This window comes from Sinocyclocheilus anshuiensis, unplaced genomic scaffold (genome assembly GCF_001515605.1).
Source record: "Sinocyclocheilus anshuiensis isolate Anshui unplaced genomic scaffold, SAMN03320099.WGS_v1.1 scaffold1378, whole genome shotgun sequence".
In the NCBI taxonomy this organism is placed as follows: Eukaryota; Metazoa; Chordata; class Actinopteri; order Cypriniformes; family Cyprinidae; genus Sinocyclocheilus; species Sinocyclocheilus anshuiensis.
This window is the reverse complement of record NW_015554155.1, coordinates 9,836-26,168: the sequence shown is the minus strand read 5'-3', so window position 1 is coordinate 26,168 and position 16,333 is coordinate 9,836. Positions and strand designations below refer to the sequence as shown.

At 38.7% G+C, this 16,333-nt stretch overlaps 1 protein-coding gene across 1 annotated transcript in view; it reads left to right on the top strand.

Annotated features, from left to right (window-relative positions):
• The window catches only part of LOC107670781 (myotubularin-related protein 13-like), a gene marked incomplete at its 3' end in the record, with an annotated part of 63,063 nt that overhangs the window by 37,232 nt on the left and 9,498 nt on the right, over window positions 1-16,333 (top strand). Inside the window, exon 3 of the mRNA XM_016463544.1 lies at window positions 8,962-9,099. Within this exon, the coding sequence (XP_016319030.1) occupies window positions 8,962-9,099 (138 nt within the window). The remainder of the gene's footprint in view (window positions 1-8,961; window positions 9,100-16,333) is intronic.

The following is a 16,333-nucleotide window of genomic DNA, read 5'->3' as shown; positions in this document are numbered from 1 at the left end:
ACTGTGGTTTTAAACTAGCCTACTCTTTATGGTCAGAACATGACAAACACTTCACGTTTTTGAAATCTTTACACTTAACCAGTCATTTTTTCCTTAACAAAATAAATGTCTTAATAAAAAATGTATTTCTTAGATTCTGCATGTTCTAATGAGTGATATTGTTTCAAATCATGAAACTTTGATGACGCGCATCTTCAGCACAGTTTGCAGTGCAGGCTGCAATATTAATAATATTAATTTTTTTTCTCTTAGAAATGCACAAAGAGATGTAGCTTGAGATGCAGGTGTAAATTTGTTCATTATCAAAAACAGTAGCATCGGTAAAAATTGTAACTACCTCATTTGTGTATGGTAAAATTGAATTATTCTGACTTTTTGAGTTTTATTCAAATTAACCATTGTTCTTCAATAGTAGCATACATTTATATCATGAGATCACAGTTAAAACCACACATATAGCACCTCAATACCATGGTAAAAATGTAACTATACGGTTTCTAGGTATTTGTTTGAAAAGCAGTAGTATAATTACATTTTGTATAAATGCACAAATGCTATAGCTTAATCACAAAAATACTGTAATTATATTCCTTTACTCATTTAATACACGTCTACATTAATAATATAATAAAATTGTATATGAATATCCCACATTTCTGCCACAATATTAGTGTTACTGCATGGTAAATGATGGCGATTTGTAGATTGAAAAGCCTTCTGACTGTATCATTGCGCACAGTGTTTCTCCTGTTTGTCAGTGCTGTTTCATCTGGCTCTAAACTAGTTTAAATCACCGAGTCATTTGTGTTCTTCGCTGAATTGAAGTGCTTCACACTGGATCTCACAGCACTGTTTAGTGCTCTCGTGACTGAGACTCATCAGTGAGTGGCGTGGTTCAAATGAGTAGCGCTGTTTCATTCCGCTTTTGAGGCTTAAACATTATATCAAACATTTATCGAACTCTTGTTATCATTTTATCGAGGAAAATTATATAGCGATAATTATCGTTTTCGTTTTATCGCCCAGCTCTACCTGTACTACAGTGCAAAAAAACAACAACAACCGGTTAAGCCAAACAACAAAACAAAACACCACAGAACAAAACTGAACCAAAAAAAATACAGTACTATACCAGTACTACTACGCAAACGAAACAAACAAAGACAATTAAGCCAAACAACAAAACAAACCAAACACAGAAAAAACAAACAAACAAAATAACAAAGGAAACTAAGATAGTAATCATATGTCTGCCTATACCTGCACTACTAGTGCAACGTAACACAGCCTTGCACTCCAGTGCAACGGCAAGGTATTCTTGTGCAACCAGATGCTTCTTGAAAAATCCTTGTCATCAGCATCAGTGCGACACCTATAGTAAGTGTAAGTCCATAAGTCCTGTGTAATGAACAACCATTGTGTTGAAAATAAAGGATACCCTCCCTTCATTCAAAAGCAGGGCCATTTTCTCCATCCTGCTGGGAGTGAAGAGTGGCCGACTCACGTGACTGTCCAAACCTGCAGCATGGAGCTGTTGTTTAGTCAGCTGAAAAACATAAACAGAAGACAGATAGCTGATTGGAAGGAGGGAAATGTGGGTGGTGACGGACTCTCTGAAAACCACAGGAAACACCTGTGCCCATTTCACTATCGCTGAGCACACAGGCAGGGGTCTGCAGTGTGATGTAGACCTGTATTGTGCCTCAGTCCAGTCCTGGGACAAAGGTGTTTACACTCGATTAGTCAAAGCACACTGTAACAGAACTGCTGTTTGTTGTTTAGCTTGTGAAGTTCAACAGTCCTGATGTTGTTGTTGATGTTTGCATGTGATATGGTAATTCATAAAGAGGTTTATTCACAATGAATGGACTGCCAAGTCCATGGAGGAATCATTATAATTTCCAGAAGACTCAGTGCCTTAAAAAGAGGTGTAGGTAATTTTATTAACTGGCTGAATGATTGTTTAAAATGATTGGCTTGGATTTTGACTTTATAGCATCCTTAAAGGTCCCCTGAAATGCTTAGAAACACGCAGCGTTTCTCTTGAGTCGTTTTGGCTGAAGTGACAAACTGCAAGCTTTGAATGCTTATATCTTCTAAATGCGAATTTTGCACACTGCCTTATAGATAACCTTAAGACTAACATATTGATACTAACACCAAAAAAACTTTAATTTTGATTTCATGGGGACTTTAAGGTGTGATCACATTTACCGTTGCTCGTGTGAGGTTGAAGTTCTCCACAGAGAAGTTTGAAGTTGGTCACGCAAATTCAGTGTTGCCCAACATTCTCACTTAGAGCACCATAGCAGCCACATAACAACGTTAAAAAAAATTCAGAACACCATAGCAACATACTAAAAAAACACTCAGAACACCATAGCAACATACTAAAAAAACATTTAAAACACCATAGCAACCACTTAGCACATGCTAAAAACACTCAGAACACCATGGCAACCACATAACAAGCTAAAAACACTTACAACACAAAGACAAACACATGGCGACATGCTAAAAACACTCGGAACACCATAGCAACCGAAACACTCAGAACACCATAAAAACCACTTAGCACATGCTATAAACACTCAGAACACCATGGCAACCACATAACAAGCTAAAAACACTTACAACACAAAGACAAACACATGGCGACATGCTAAAAACACTCGGAACACCATAGCAAACGAAACACTCAGAACACCATAGAAACCACTTAGCACATGCTATAAACACTCGGAACACCATGGCAACCACATAACAAGCTAAAAACACTTACAACACCAAGACAAACACATGGCGACATGCTAAAAATCACTCAGAGCACCATAGAAACCACTTAGCACACGCTAAGCAACATGCTAAAAACACTCAGAACACCATGGCAACTAAATTACAAAATACAGAATAGCACTCGGGACACCATAGCAGCCAGATAACAACATGCTAAAAAAAACCCAGAACACATAGTAACACACTAAAAAAGCACTCAGAACACCATAGCAACCACTTAGTAACATGCATAAAACACTCAGAATACCATAGCAACATCCTAACGGCATGATTATACAAGTACTATTGAAGTTTTTCTCAGAAATTAGTTTGAGTTAAATTACTTCACAGCTACCAAACAGGGAAGTTCAGGTTGAGCTCCACCTTCTGGACTAAACTGCTGTATGCATATCAGTGAAAGGAGCTAGTAAACATCCCAATAGACCTTAACTGACCTTTTGTATTTGTAAAGAACATGCTACCACCTGCTCTATAATTTTTATTTTATTTTTTTTAGACATGAGTAAAATTTATTGCCGGATTCCGAGCACTGCTGGGAAGTTCCAAGGATGTCTAAAGTGTTTCCCCCATTTCTGGTTTGGGAATACAAACTGAAAGCAAAATGTTTAGAGTGAAACATCACTCAACTCTCTGAGGACAGCTGCATGTTTGTGTTGTTAGGATCGAAATATTACATGGTAAAATTCACCCGTTAAAATGTCTGTGTGTTTTCAATTTATACAGTTTTTAAAAAGAAAACAGGAAAATTCGTCTGAAGTGAGGAAATCTCCCCAGAGGAGGACGCTAGAAAAGAGCACGACAGATCCAGCTGTATGAGCCATTGATGGGAAATGTGCGGCTGAAGTAATCGACACGTTATATTCGCACCAGATCGAGGACATGCCGTTTGCCTTTTCCTCAGCATTTCCGACATACATGACATTTATTACAGGTCATGAAATTACGATGCTGTCAATATGTTGCTCGTTTGGCATTTTTAGCGTCTCCACATTACTCACCCTCCACCCACTTTGGTAAATTATAAGCATCCCTGTTGACCAACTAAAAATAGCTGTCCCTAAAGTGAACCATATGTGCGGTATTGCATAACTGACCATACAAAATATCCTGACCATCGCTGATTTTAGAACAATGTCATATTGGTAATGTGAACACTGCATGGGTTACCTCAGTTTTGGGGATCATTTAGTTCTGGTAGCAGTTGCTGTAAAGGGGTAGGTCCATAAAACACTTTTTTTTTTTTTTATTTCCTTTGACCCTGAAGATGTTCTCAGGAAGTGTTTGCATCACAGGTTATTCCAGGTTTCCTTCAGCTTAACACATTCAGAAGAATGGGGTCTTCTTCTTGGCCCAGCTGAGCATATCTTACCCTTGGTCTGTGGCTGACAGAAATAGACTGTCCCATATTTGGATTCTGCATTAGCTGCTGTCCATTTTGATAAAACTATACAGTGTTGACGGAGGACGCCCAGTGCTGACACCCCTTTCTCCTGTGTTATTGTTCTTCTTCCTGAGAGATTTTCAGCTGTTGTCCACCAAGACGTGAAGGTTATGATGGGCCAAGAAGTGTCTGTTCCATTTATAACCTATATTCTCACACTTTATGAAAACACACCCGCTCTCTTTTCCTCACACATTGTTAATAGTTGTGTTCCAAAATCTAGTGAGCGGCATAACTTGGACAGCTTTTTTTAGGCATCATATGCTCACTCCCAATGCTAAGGCTCAATTATGCTTTAAAAAATACTGTGCTTTGACTAAATTCTAAGGCAGCATTGCGTAAATCCTATGCTTCAGATGCCTGTTCTGAAAAATAAATCTCTTATTTATACTATTTGCCTCATTGATTAGAATGATAGGCTTCAGCTAAGCCTAAATTAAACTGTGCAATTAACAGTTTTAATGATCAGTTAAAGGAATGAAAACATTCAGTCATAATTTAATTTTGTTGTTCCAAACCCATTTGATTTTCTTCTACATAACACAAAAGTACATTATTTTAATGAATATCTGTTTTGGTGTCAGGGGTCAGCAAAAAAGTCCATGAAACTTGTTTATTGTTTTCTGAGTGCTCTGGTTGGATTTGGTGAAATTCAACCCAATATCTAAGCAATTGCAAAGTAAATTTGTGGCGGCTACAATGAGTACTGCAGAGATGAGATTTATGGCCAAAACCTCAAAACAATTTGGCAATTTAGCACTTTTTGTTCCATTGTGAAATAAGGGTATGGTTAACACAATTTCAAGATATTTTCACGTTTTATTCTACAACATAAAAAACAAAAAAATCAAAAGGGGTATTACGGAGTTTTTTTTTTTAGTAAAATCCCCTTGTGATTAATTAAAAAAGCAGTTGCAAAAAAGTGGTTAGATGGGACTGCAGAAGTTCTCTGGGACACTGATTAAACACAATTACACCAAACAAGAAAACATTGGCGCTGGTGACGCTGAAGTCATGTGACCGTGGTATAGTTGGCTTATAGCCTTCATGTAACACAAAATTTGAATCATAAACTTTTTTTAGGTCACAGAGCTTTTTCTGCTATAATCCAAAAGCCAATGGAAAAATTATGTTGCATTTTGGTCAAGGAAACCAAGGTGATGCAAACTAACGGGCTGGCATTAAAAAAAAAAAATGTCATCACTGCAGTGCTCTGTTGCTGTCCTGTGCACCATCCGGTGCTTCACAATCCATTCCAGAATGATGGCTGACCAATTGCCATTAAAACACCAGAAGAGGAAGAAGAATCTGCCACTTACTGGAATGGAGTGGGAAACTCTGAATGGCACAAAGGAGACCACCATGATTTTGAAATAGCTTTGTCATTTCTGGCTGAACTACTTCTTTAATTGAGCCAGTGTCTAAACATAATCTTCAATATTTGATTCATTGTAGAGCCTTACTAAGTATCCCATAGAAATCAAGTCAGTTTGAATCTCAAGGGATATGTTTCTGCTTTGACAGCTTATGTATGTACCTTATGAACCAGCCTGGCACTGTTGCACAACTCCCAGTAATCAGAGCGGTGACTTTTTCTTTGTCCTCTAGCTGGGGCAGCGGTCCTCTGCCTTTTATGGCCGTCATTAAACAGAGATGCAAGTAACGGAACACAGTACAAGGCAGCCGAAGATCTAATATGGTTGTTCTGTTCTCCATGCTTTCAGCCGCTGAACTGATTCTTAACAGGTCAAGCTGGAGATCTTGTGTCTTGTTTGCAGAGTGGACGTGCCATTCATTTCTCACATGATGAGGAACTCTCACTGACAGGCCAGCAGTAACTGAATGCCCTCTGACATCACGGCTGCTAGAACATTATGGAGTGCCATTGTCACTTGACCGAGAGCTAATTTAAGGAAAAGGTCTGTCTTCTCTGATATGACTCGGCTGTTTCATGGTTGCAAGAGTGCACACACAGTTTGGAGAACAATCGAGACACTTTCACATGACTTGTGCCTCCATTGAAGCGAAGCAGCAAGCCAACTTGTTGTCAGCAGGTGAAGCATTATAATGTGAAGCTCAAAGTTCAGATAGTTTCAGCTCTGACTCCGTTTTCTCTGACATCTCAAAGTACAGCCATGATTGTTATTCGATGTGTATCATTAATGCTGTATTTCATACAACTCCAAACTTGGAATTCTCCTATGTGACAATAATAACCACTGGAACTACAGATGCAAAGACCTCTTATCACAGTCATGATTAAAGAATCGATCCCTTGCTTCCCTCTACCCCTTGTTTGGGCTCCATTGTGTTTCATTTTTATGTTTGTCATCAGATAACAGAATCCAATAACCATTCACTGTAACATATTGTAGCATGACTTAATTGTCCAGCTGTGTGAAACATCTTGTCCTGGACCTCCATTCACCAATCCTAGCCTTCTACTTGGACTATTTCAGGGCTCTTAAATATCAAACTTGAGCTAATATTTACTGTAAAAGAACCCCCCCCCTCCCTCCAATGAGACTGTGATCCAGTTGATCAGACATGTCGGGTTTATCCACAGTTCTTGTCTGTCTGGATGTTGTCTTGTGAACTAAACCAAGCATGTGCAGAACACTTCAGACTGAGGCTTGGCTTTTGTAGTATTTGACTAAATGCCAGACCGAAGAGCTTCTGGCCACTTGCATAATAACAGCCTCAGGAAGGGTATTGATGGAGCTTAAGCGTAATAATACACAACCTATTTTCCACAATTATAGACCTAGTCACATTAAATTTAAGGCAAATAAAAATGAAACCGTATAGGAGCACAGTACGTTCACTATGGGTTGTACGTAGGTTCCTGTCCATTTTGGGTCTGTGTGGCATTGCCGTCCCACATCATCAACCCCACGTACGCACTCTCATTATTTGTTTATCTGGATTTGGTAGGGAATTTATCGCATACTTTGAATATTTTCATATTTTTCTGTAATTTTCCTGGAACTTGTCCCAATCTGACAAGGGGAAGGAGCATCCCGCTCTTCCGTCTTCGCCTGCCAGCGTTCCAGATTTCCTGCCTTCTATTGTGGCTGCAGCGGGATGCTAACATCCTGGTTCAAGCCCTGAGGTCAATCCAACACACTCTGTATAGCTCTGTCTTTCATTCTCGCTGTCTCTCTCGCATTCATTTCTTCACTCTTTATCCTCTGTTTCCACCCACTCACCTTATCGCTTTTGCCTAGGCGTGAGTCAAAAGCTGTCTAACGCTAGTGTTTGTGCAGAATGCAGTAGTTTCCCTCTTTCTTTCATCTCTGTCCCTGACTTTCCTCTGTTGCTCTTCCTCATCTCTCTAATGCCAGGCCGCCATTTGTGATCCCGCCTCATTGTGCCTGCCAAACCACTTTAAACTCTAGCACCAACACAGCAGATTTACTCAGTCTGATGTGTCTCGTTTTCTCCTGTCTCATTACCGCTAACCAGGAGAGCAGCGTCTATTCATTGCCTGTGCTTTAATTTTCATTTACATTTACACATTTGGCAGCCACTTTCATTGCATTTAAAGTGCACATTTACATTTTATCAGTTCTTGCTTTGCATGGGAACAGACCTTGGCGTTGACCTTGCCAAGACCTTGGCATTTCTAGCGCCATGCTCTACTTTTTGAGCTACTGTTGTGAAAAGTACTGTTTGACAAAAAATTTGATATGTCAAAATAGATCTGTGCATTAAGTCTTGCAAAGTGCAATGGATCTGACACTTTTTCTGTAACCTGTAATGCGTTTCTTTGTTTTTAATTTTATTACTAACTTTTCATTTGATCTTTTTAATGTAGTGTTTGCTTAACTGAACAATAGTTGAAGCCTACATGCTAATGTTTTATTCTATTATTTACTTAGAATTATTAATTATATATAATGAACTGATTTAATTTATTTAATGTTTTTATTTTCAAAGAAGAGGTAAATGATAACTGTTAAAATAGTTATACTATACAGTAGTTTTTGCTATGGTACAGAGAACCGTGAGATTTTATTGGCACCAACTACTGAAATTTTGGCACCGTGACACTAGTTTGAGCTACAGGAAAGCCACTTGCTTCTGAAATCTTGATAATTTGCAGTGCAGGAGTACACATTTTCAAATTTATTTAATTCAAACACTTGATTCGGTTCAACTCCAATTCAAAAGCTTCAATTTTTACACTGTCTTTTTATTGCAGCACATTCAATACACATTCAAACTAACAGCTGATTGTAAATAATTTATTTTGCTGTGACACTGAATTTGCAGCAGCATGGATTCAGCAGCAGGACAGTCAGTCAGCTACAGGATATTATCCAGGTTCATTTATTAGGATTTTCTATGTAACAGAATGGATGTGGAGGGGCTTTTGGAATGGCACTGAGGCAGTCAGTGGCGTTTCCTGCCTTCTGATGAGAGGATGTACTATCTGAAGTGGCACATCCTGCATATGATCACAAACTATCCCATTTGCACACTGACGTGCCATAACTGCCTCATACTGCATTCCAGTAAGCCCTGTCAAAACAATGAAAAGTGTTTGAAATGAATTTCAACAACCTCAAATTCAATTCCTGTGATTTTCTCTGCGCTTATGATGTCACCTCTTATGGTAACCAGAATTTACTGGTTGCTTTTGTGCCGACTGGATATTCTGGTAATGTCAGGTTCTTGTAGAGTCAAGTCTAACACTGTTTGTTTTTTTTGTGCTTTTACAGTTCTGCCAGCCTGGTGGATGGAGACTGTCCCGTGAGAGGAAGCTCCCGACATTCTTCACAGTGGTGCTGACAGACATAGACTCAGAACGACACTTCTGCTCCTGTCTGACCTTCTTTGAGGCAGAGGTCAACCTTCAGGTGAGATTAAGGCCATGTTTTTATTACAAGGTCTAGTTAGGGGTCCAGGCATTTCTGCTGTTGTATTTGTATTGACTTTCGTTCTTCCTTATTAGAAAGAAAGGTGTCAGAGACCATAAAAACATTACTCTCTACTTGTATAATTGGAAACTGTACGAGCTAGTACCAACATTTATTTTGGCCAGAATCATTTTGTGATTGTGGTAATTGAACATTTTTCCTTATTAGAAAGAAAGGTGTCAGAGACCATAAAAACATTACTCTCTACTTGTATAATTGGAAACTGTATGAGCTAGTACCAACATTTATTTTGGCCACAATCATTTTGTGATTGTGGTAATTGAACATTGGCTAATGAATGATGACGTCAATATAATTAGTGATTTGAAAAGTGGGTGGAGGGATTGAATTGCTTTACACACTGAGGAAGGCTTTGAGCCGAAACGTTTATGTCTTTTCCCATCAGTAATGAATGTAAAATAAAATAAAAAAGAAGATTGTTCTCGTGAGTGCGGATCATAATTTCCTATACTAGGCCAGAATCATTTTGCAATTTTTTTTTTTGTCTAACCTTTGTCCATATCACACAAAATTTGAAATGCATCATCATTTAGCAGATACAGGCCAATCAAATTTTAGGCTATTCATACATTGCCAATCACACACATTTCCAATGCACGCTTGAAGGCAATAATGAATAAGACGCATTAAAATTAGTCCTAGATATAACTTGTCAATTAAATGCTCACAGTTGCACGGCAAAGCGAAAAATAAATTCTATATATAATGAAAATTAATCTTAGATCCTTTCACTCATTTTAATGACCTCAGAAGGACCAGAGTATTTTAAAAATATTTTAAGGATATTTAGGTCTTGAAAGTAAGCATTTCAACCATTCAACCACTTTGAGAACCTTTCAGTAATGGCTGCTGCGATCAGGATGGGACAAAATTTACTGCTGCATCTTAAAGTTCACTGTCCTGAGTGGAGAAAGAAAGAAGAGGAGCAGCAAGGAACTGGGGTTGGAGGACAGCTATGTAAAGAATGCAGCTGTAATTTCTGACTGTTGCTCAGCGTCCATCAGGGTTCCAACCCCAGCTGCTTCCAGTGATAATGAGGCTAGAGGAACCGCTCCTGTAGAAGATTTTCAGTTGTCCATCATTTTGAGAGGAAAAACATTGAGCAGCCACATTTTTTTTCTCATTTTTGCTGAGATGTTTTAGCATTAAGTGGAAGTCCTGGAGTGCAAGGAACCAGTGCACCAGTGTCCTTGACTGAGATAATCTACTTTATTAGGGCAAGGTTGGCAATAAGGGTGAAGTTTTGTGTTAATTTATATATAGTATAGTTTCAAGCGTGCCATTTTTCTGTAAATTAGGTTATTCAAGTTCATCGATTGTTTGGCAGAAACAAGCCAATACGTTTTTGCCAATAGGCCCATATTGACTAATGGACCTACATCTTCTGAATGTCCAAATAAGTTACACATGGACACCAGGTTGTTCGGAGGACACATGCCAAGTTTCACCATTAGAGGGAGGCTGTAACAAGGGGAATCTCGTAAAAACCATTGGAGTAAGGAAGTTAAAATTTGACACGCTTTTTCTTTGCTACAAGTGCTAATATACTGCAAAATCAGTTGGACAGATGAACAAGAATGCCGGCAGCCAATTAAATTTTATCAGCCATGTGTATTTCTTACAGGCCTCACTATAGATCAATATAACAGGCTTCAAACTTCTTAGCATCTTTTGAGGTAAACCGTTGACAACAACTGTATCAATAGCATCTGTACTGCCAGCTTGCCAATTGCAGTCTTATTCCAGCTGCTTGGACCCATTTTATTGTCACGTGTGGCTATATTTATCTAAGTATTTGCCAATCATTTACTTCTGCAATCACAGACTGTGAAGTATAACCATCATTGATTACACTGCTTACAAGGTCTTACAGAACCTGGAATGTTATGAGTATATCATCATATCAACTGTCTTTCTGATAGCACACACAGCTTTCAATGAGCACAGCTGTGCGCCCCTATTGTTAGCCAAAATCACTTTTGGATTTTATTAGCGGACAAGTGTACAAGGTGTGTAGCCCCTGTTGTTTACATTGGCGTATCATTCTGCTTCCTCTGGCTGGGAGAATATGGCAGCACCTAGATCTGTATGGAGGAAAGTTGTAATTTCAGCATATTCATATTGATCATTTTTGTTGCCACTCCTGTTACAATGTTTGTCCATTGCAGTGCAGTGATGTGGCACAGGTTTGGTGTAGTATCCCAAAGGTTGTAGGTTCAAATCCCACTTATGGTCATTTCAGAGTTGTACCTGTGTTGTCCTTTTGGCTCTTGGCATCATACTTACAGTACATGTATTGCTGCCTCCTATATTTCTCCTTAATGCTTTGCATTTCATTAGTTTTTTTTGTGTCATGTCAATAAACGTTGCCACATTCATGCTTACTACGCCTAAGTGCCTAAAAGGTTTTTCATAAGATGATGGTTCCAAGTACAGTCATGATTTGCATTAGTCAAGCTACTCAGTTCAAGTTCATTCCACTGTAGACAAATGCAACACTGCTGTTGTTTTCGAGGAGAAAAAGTCAGGGATGCCTTCAATAGACCAGCGAATGAACAAGGAAATTGGCTCCACAGCTTTGAATCATTTAGAATGTTGCAACAGGCTCTTGTTTGTCAGAAAGCAGGTCAGATGGGAACCATCACTCTTGCAGAGTCCACTGAATGACATTTGGCTTTTTTGAGAGTTTAATTATTAGCCATTTCCATGTGTCACCAAAACATTCTAGAGAATTCAGGGCCAGAATGTAATTTTTTTTATGTAGTGTTGTGACTCCATTTAGTGAAGCATATTGAGAGAAACAGAGAGAGGACTCACGCTGTTTGTGAAATTACAGTATGGCAGAATGATTTTAAATTACTGACTGATCTGGTCATCTGTGTTGATTAATTTACTCATTTAACCTACATTGTGAATAAATGTTTGTGGGAATTTCCCACATTATGAGCGGGAAAATTATTCGCAATAATTGCAACAGAAAGCAGGTCAGATGGGAACCATCACTCTTGCAGAGTCCACTGAATGACATTTGGCTTTTTTGAGAGTTTAATTATTAGCCATTTCCATGTGTCACCAAAACATTCTAGAGAATTCAGGGCCAGAATGTAATTTTTTTTATGTAGTGTTGTGACTCCATTTAGTGAAGCATATTGAGAGAAACAGAGAGAGGACTCACGCTGTTTGTGAAATTACAGTATGGCAGAATGATTTTAAATTACTGACTGATCTGGTCATCTGTGTTGATTAATTTACTCATTTAACCTACATTGTGAATAAATGTTTGTGGGAATTTCCCACATTATGAGCGGGAAAATTATTCACAATAATTGCAATCCTGTGGCCCTGGAAGGTATTCATTTTTATTTTTTTTTACCTGTGGAAATGATGATGTAATCGTGAGGAGAACCAGTTCATCACATCCCGACATTCCACATCTATTGAGAGCAGCATTCTAGTACCGGCAATGTGGCTTAATTCAATATTCAGGATGTGGTGATCATCATGACCCAAACGAAGCATTTCAATGCTGTGAGTCACATTAATTTGTTAAGCAGGCCACTTACTGTTCAAATGCCTAGAAGGTTAATTCTTCAGATTCACTATGAATCAGCCAGTTTACTACAAGCATCTACATGGATGCCAGCATGCAGACTTACTGTCAACTTCTTGTTGCTTTACTCGCTGAGTACAAATAAACCAAATCATGACAGGATAAAGAATGTGTAATTAAATGGTCAATAAAAGCAGGAATTCTTTGCCTTTCGAGGCTGGTGGTTCGAGGAGGTTACAAAACTGTTTGACAGGAACTTCAGCACGTCATGTCTTTGAGCTTTGATGACCCCCAGCTGTCGACTGGCGCTGTCCTCCTCTATGGAGTCAAATGTGTGTCCACTGTCTCTCCATTGCTTTTGGTCTATTTCACAGTGAGACTGTTAATCTTCTTTATTTATATTACATCCTTTACTACTGAGCCTCTTGGGAGATTAAGAGAGAAGGCCACCCATGAAGAGTACTTCACAGTGTCATCAGGCACATTAAGACTGAAGCATCGTTCTTAATCGCAGGCTCAATGTCTTAAGGTCTCCAGAAAGGTATTTTCAGTTTGTCTGCTTTTGTCTCATTCTCACTGTTTTTCTTTGATACGCTTATCCAGAGATTCGTAATGCAGGGTGGCTTCTTTCATGTAATGATCATGATAGCCCATTATCTCATTATGCTGTATGTCTCTCTGGACAGTTTTCCTTACATCAGTTTATTTTGGAGTGACTTGATGCTAGACAGTCTTTTGACACTGCGAACTGCATCCAAATTCCCATACTGTTTGTCCTAATCAGTATTCAAAATTAAAGTTAGTGAGTCCTAACTTGTAGTATGTTGAAATGAGTATCCAAAAGGTACCCAAATTTTCTACTATTTCCATTGGAAATTTGAAGTGCAGATCCATGCACACTCTAAAAGGATTTGGGCACAAATAAGCACAAATAAAAAGTGTTTTAAAAAACTACAAACTACACCAGTGTGGTTCATTAAAAATGCAATTATCACAAAAAGAGTACTGGGACGCAGTCTACGTTTAGTACAATTGACCCTTCGCTAAGCGCAGCCTTACAAATATTATTGACCAGTCCTGCCATAGCAAGTTGCTGTCTGTCATTTTCTCAAACTTTCTCTAATGTCTATAGAGTAAATTAATCAAGAATTTGGATAGTTTTTCACATTTTAAACATTTCAACATTTCTGTCAAACATTGTCGTCAGTTCACTTATAATAGCGACACAAAGTAGAGAAAATACAAGGGATATACAGTGGTGTGAAAAAGTGTTGGTCCTGATTTCTTATTTTTTTGCATGTTTGTCACACTTTAATGTTTCAGATCATCAAACAAATTTAAATATTAGTCAAAGATAACACAAGTAAACACAACATGCAGTTTTTAAATGAAGGTTTTTATTATTAAGGGAAAACAAAATCCAAAACTACATGGCCCTGTGTGAAGAAGTGTTTGCCCCCCTGTTAAAACTGTGGTTTATCACACCTGAGTTCAATTTCTCTAGCCACACCCAGGCCTGATTACTGCCACACCTGTTCGCAATCAAGAAATCTCTTAAATAGGACCTGCCTGACAAAGTGAAGTAGACCAAGAGATCCTCAAAAGCTAGACATCATGCCGAGATCCAAAGAAATTCAGAAACAAATGAGAAAGAAAGTAATTGAGATCTATCAGTCTGGAAAAGGTTATAAAGCCATTTCTAAAGCTTTGGGACTCCAGCGAACCACAGTGAGAGCCATTATTCACAAATGGCAAAAACATGGAACAGTGGAGAACCTTCCCAGGAGTGGCCGGCCGACCACAATTACCCCAAGACCACAGCGACGACTCATCCAAGAGGTCACAAGAAATCAGGAAGGGGGCCAACACTTTTTCACACCACTGTATGTGTACATACAGACGACAACATTAAAATAATCCCCATTCACACGGATCCACAAAAATGACTAGAAATATTATATTATAGTTGTCAAGTACTCGCGCATACCTATAGACTAAACCCATAATATGCATATGCATGGTGTCACCATTTACACAAATTTGTGTTTTGTGAGACAATTATTGTATTCCAAATAAAAAGTATATATATATATAAAAAAAAAAGAATTCAAAATGCTGTTGTCGTGTGAATGAACGGCCAAAACGCCTTTACCATTTTTAGTTGTAAACAGTATTGTGTAAACGCCCCCCCGAGTTGGCAACAGTTACCAAAAGGAGTGGAACTTAGCAATGGGTTAATCAGCTCTACATGCTGAAGGCATCTATGCATTACGCTCAAGTGTGCCATACACGTCCTGAAAAGTGAAGCCAAAACGTTTCAATCGCCATCTGGTGGCTGGCTGCAGTATAGGTCATAAACCCCGCCCTCTCCATGTAAATGAATGGGACTTAAGCCAAACAAAAAAATCTAATTACACTTCAAATAAAATTTTCACAAAGATGGTCTCCATCATTTCAGGTAGTTCTTATAATGCTGATGTATGTTCAAGTGTTAATTTTAAAGTTTGATTTTAATTAGTTATTTGACGCTATAAAATGAAGTGTGGTGTCATGATTGTGAGCATGCGTTTGGGTCTGCAGGAGTTTCGGTGGGACTTTGATATCACGACTCCACCTCACGATCACTACTGCACAGACTCGGGCTCCAAATGACATCATTGGCGCAAGATGGCAGTGGCCATATTGGGATGTTTTGGCTTCACTTTTCTATAGTGGAAGGAAGTGGAGACGCGGAGACCATCTTTTTTTAGTCTATGGTTACGCTATGTCAGAGGACACCACAAATCCATTGATGTCAATGGGAATGGTACCCCACAATGAAGAAAAATTCAAACATTTGCAAAGCATCCTGAACTGTATGGAGTAAAGTCTTTGAAAGTACAAAATTCTCTCCATTCCATTTCGCACTATTTAATGGGCTTGTTTTTATACACTCATTGTTTTTAACACATCTGCAGGGACCCAGCATTTCCGGTGTTGTGTACTTGCCTAAAGCTACATCATTAACCCACTTAATATAAAAATCATGAGAGATTGGAAGAGGCAGCACTGGAATGTATTTTTTTTCATAATTGAACCAAATCCTCCCAATAAGTTTGAAATGTGTTTCTCATCTGTGGGGGTATTTTAATCCTGTCCTCCCACTGATAAGCTGCGGTAGATCTTGTGGCATGTTTTCACTGTCTGAGCAAATCAAATGGGCTCCAGCGCAGGGGGTTAGGTGGCAGAGTTTGAGAAGTGGGCATCGTTATGAGCTTGCATGTCTGACGCAGACTCAAATGAGACAATAAGAAGCAGATTGTGAGCAGTGGGACGTGACTCTGGCAACACCTCTCCTTGCTATCACTGTATGATAATGATAATATTGATAATGAAGTCTCCTTTTTGTCATGAATAGTTCACCCAGAAATAAAAATTTCCAGAGATTTTACTGAACCACAGGCCATCCAAGATGTAGAAGAGTTTTTTACTTTGGAAATTATGGGGTTTCAAATCAAAATATGACATTCTGTTACGAAACAGGACGATGATTTCATACATGTCCTCATATGAGGACACCGGGACATAAAAGCATGTTTATTACAATTTTGGGAGACCACAACA